General features: G+C 51.1%; 1 protein-coding gene across 2 annotated transcripts in view; it reads right to left on the minus strand.

Annotated features, from left to right (window-relative positions):
- Positions 1 to 2,226: 2,226 nt before the first annotated feature.
- Positions 2,227 to 3,098, minus strand: part of LOC104773874 — a 13,939-nt gene continuing 13,067 nt past the window's right edge. Inside the window, exon 2 of one of the 2 annotated variants that reach the window (XM_019242769.1) lies at positions 2,227 to 2,877. In XM_019242769.1, coding sequence (XP_019098314.1) covers positions 2,422 to 2,877 — 456 coding nt within the window. In that variant the 3' untranslated portion in view covers positions 2,227 to 2,421. Of the gene's footprint in view, positions 2,884 to 3,098 lie in introns of both variants that reach the window. The other variant, XM_010498542.2, reaches the window with a different exon arrangement.

A 3,098-nucleotide genomic window follows, 5' to 3' on the forward strand; every position in this document is an offset into this window, starting at 1 on the left:
ACGCGAATGGACGCGAAACAGCGGACGTACGGATGGATGGTCGGACGCGGCGGATAAACAGACGTACGGACGCATCGGATGGACGAGTGAGCGGATGGAACGCGGATGGACTAGGGAGTCACGAGGAGATACAGATGGATGAGTGAGCGGGTTGAACGCGGATGGACTAGAGCATCACAAGGAGATACTCGACTCGTTCGGCTCTAGTTAGGAAGCGGATGGAAACGGACGCTGCGTACGGACGTACAGACGGCGGTCGCGGTACGGACGGTGGCTGCGGTATGGTAGGCGGTCGCAGTACGGACGGCGGTCGCGGAACGGACGGTGGTCGCGTACGGACGGCGAGGGCGATCGATCGGAGACAAAGGCCCATGACCGCGGTGCGTCTGGCTCTTAGTTCACGGTTGCTTCTCGACCTTGGACGTGTGCTTTGTCTGTTGGACCACTCTTGCACACCTGTCCGCAAAATCACGCGTTTTGCTTTAGTGTAGGGAATATTCTAAGGCAAAGCGGATATTCAATGATTAAGAGCAAGGAACCAATGATTGAACTAAAGCAAAAAGCAAAAAGCAACCTACAAAAGGACAAAAGAAAAGAACTTTGACGCAAAACGACTATCCTACGACTAACACGCGTCTAAGGACCACAACTAACAAGGAAGGCAAAATAAAGCAAAGAACTTTAACGATCTACACCCTAAAAACATCGAAACCAAAAGCAAGTCACCCTAAAAAGATCTAGCACAAACAACTCAAGAACATAAACAAGAACAACAAGAATATAAAAGCAACGAGAACGAACAAGAACAAACAAGAAACGAGATGGAATCTATCAACCTAGAACACAAAACGAAACTAACAACCTATAGCACACAAGATTCAAACTTTAAACAAAATGAGATGAGTTTCTGGGTTAGAACGACACAACCTTTGAGGAACTTCAGCTCTGATACCAAACTGATGTGACCCCGGACTACGGACGTGGTTCACGGACGTACGGACGGAGGATACAGCGGAGCGGACCGGAGAAGCGGTTCGGTTAGGGACGAGAATGGACGCGAATGGACGCGGAACAGCGGACGTACGGACGGATGGTCGGACGCGGCGGATAAATGGACGTACGGACGAGTGAGCGGATGGAACGCGGATGGACTAGAGCGTCACAAGGAGATACTCGACTCGTTCGGCTCTAGTTAGGAAACGGATGGAAACGGATGCTGCGTACGGACGTACGGACGGATGGTCGGACGCGGCGGATAAACGGACGTACGGACGCGTCGGATGGACGAGTGAGCGGATGGAGCGCGGATGGGAACAGACGCTGCGTACGGATGGACGCCGCGGATGGAGCGATGTACGGAAGGAAACGGGACCAAGGAACGACAAGAACGGACGGAGAGAGATTCGCGAGGAGATGCTCGACTCGTTTGTCTCTCGGATAGATGGGGATGAATGGACGGTGGATTGAGTCGACGACACACGGGAGATGGCTCGGCCCGTGATACGGTCGGACTAGAAGGTCATGAACCCGGTTCTTGAACCTTCTAGGGTTTCTCTAGAGCCAAGTCCCGGACTTGAGCGGGAGAGAGGAATGAACAAAGATCCAATCTTTGGGCCAATAATTTCTATATTCCAGTCTTTTTTTTCCAATGAGGGTTTAGGCCTTTATATAGGCAAGCTTACATAAGGGGGACACTAAAACCCTAGACGCGCGGCCATGATCTGAACCATACACTTGGCCATAAAGTAAAAGCAAAAGCAAAAAGGGAACAAAGACCATCCAACGGTCATAAGAGAGTTCAAAGAAAATAAAGGAAAGGAAGGAAGGAGATAGGGTTGCCACGTCATTGGTGGGACGTGGCTGATAGGATCTTCACTTCCTTGGCCCATAATCTTGTTAATGAAAGTTTCCAAGTCATGAGCCAAGCGGGAACGAAGTGGAGATGCACTAGAGCTCGCTGCCTCGTTAAAACCCCTTCGGTAAACCCATTGGGACAAACCCGAAGTAGGAAAAAGAGTACAGCTCCTTCTAATGACTTAGGGGTGTCTTCACGCTAGCGTGATGGTGAAGACACACAAATCAAGCTTCCCAAAGCTGGTCGCACCCAAGGCTCTTCATTGGTGATGCTAGCCATGAGCCATTGGTGTAAGGTTGGAGCTTGGCCTTGTATTGCTCATTAGATGACGTTGTCTTGCTCCTCCTAGATGATCCTTGGGGACTGGTTGATGCCGCGTTGATGTTCTGGACCGACTTTGATGCTCCTACGCGAGCTGCTAGACGATGGTACCAATGTACCGGTTCTCACCGCGGTACGGTCATGACCCGGGTTCCATCATTCCCTCCCTCTTGAAAAGGTTTTGACCTCAAAACTCTGTCCAAAACCTGGATCAAAAAGGAAACCAAATCAGCAGCATCAAAAGTTCAACCAAGGTCTAATTTTACCGGGACAAAAGGAAAAAATAAGGCCTTAAGAGAAAAGGATAAGACTTCCCCGGTAAGGCCAGCAGTATTGGTCGCTCCTATCCCATCATGAACCTTGGTTGCTTGTGGGGACTCTCCTGGATGCCACACAAAGGTTTGGTCCGCACAGAAGTGGCAAAGATGATTGGCCGTAGGTCCTTGTGCGGTGACGGCCTCGGCGCTCTGGATGGAGAAGGGTGGCACGGTATTGGCAACTCCCAGCTGGAGCATACTACCTGAAGTAGTCATGAACATTACCGAGTGCAAAAATCCATCAATGGCCATCTTCGGTGACTCCTTGAGCTTGAAACTCCCCATTGCCGAGTGAGCACCGGATAGGGAACTGATCACACGGTCAGAATCTTCTTTGGCGTCGCCTAGTGGTTCGTTACACGTCCTGGATGAAGATTCATGTACCATGGCCTGCTCCGAGCATGNCGGCGGATAAACGGACGTACGGACGCATCGGATGGACGAGTGAGCGGATGGAACGCGGATGGACTAGGGAGTCACGAGGAGATACAGATGGATGAGTGAGCGGGTTGAACGCGGATGGACTAGAGCATCACAAGGAGATACTCGACTCGTTCGGCTCTAGTTAGGAAGCGGATGGAAACGGACGCTGCGTACGGACGTAC

Source organism: Camelina sativa, unplaced genomic scaffold (genome assembly GCF_000633955.1).
Source record: "Camelina sativa cultivar DH55 unplaced genomic scaffold, Cs unpScaffold00696, whole genome shotgun sequence".
Lineage (NCBI taxonomy): Eukaryota > Viridiplantae > Streptophyta > Magnoliopsida > Brassicales > Brassicaceae > Camelina > Camelina sativa.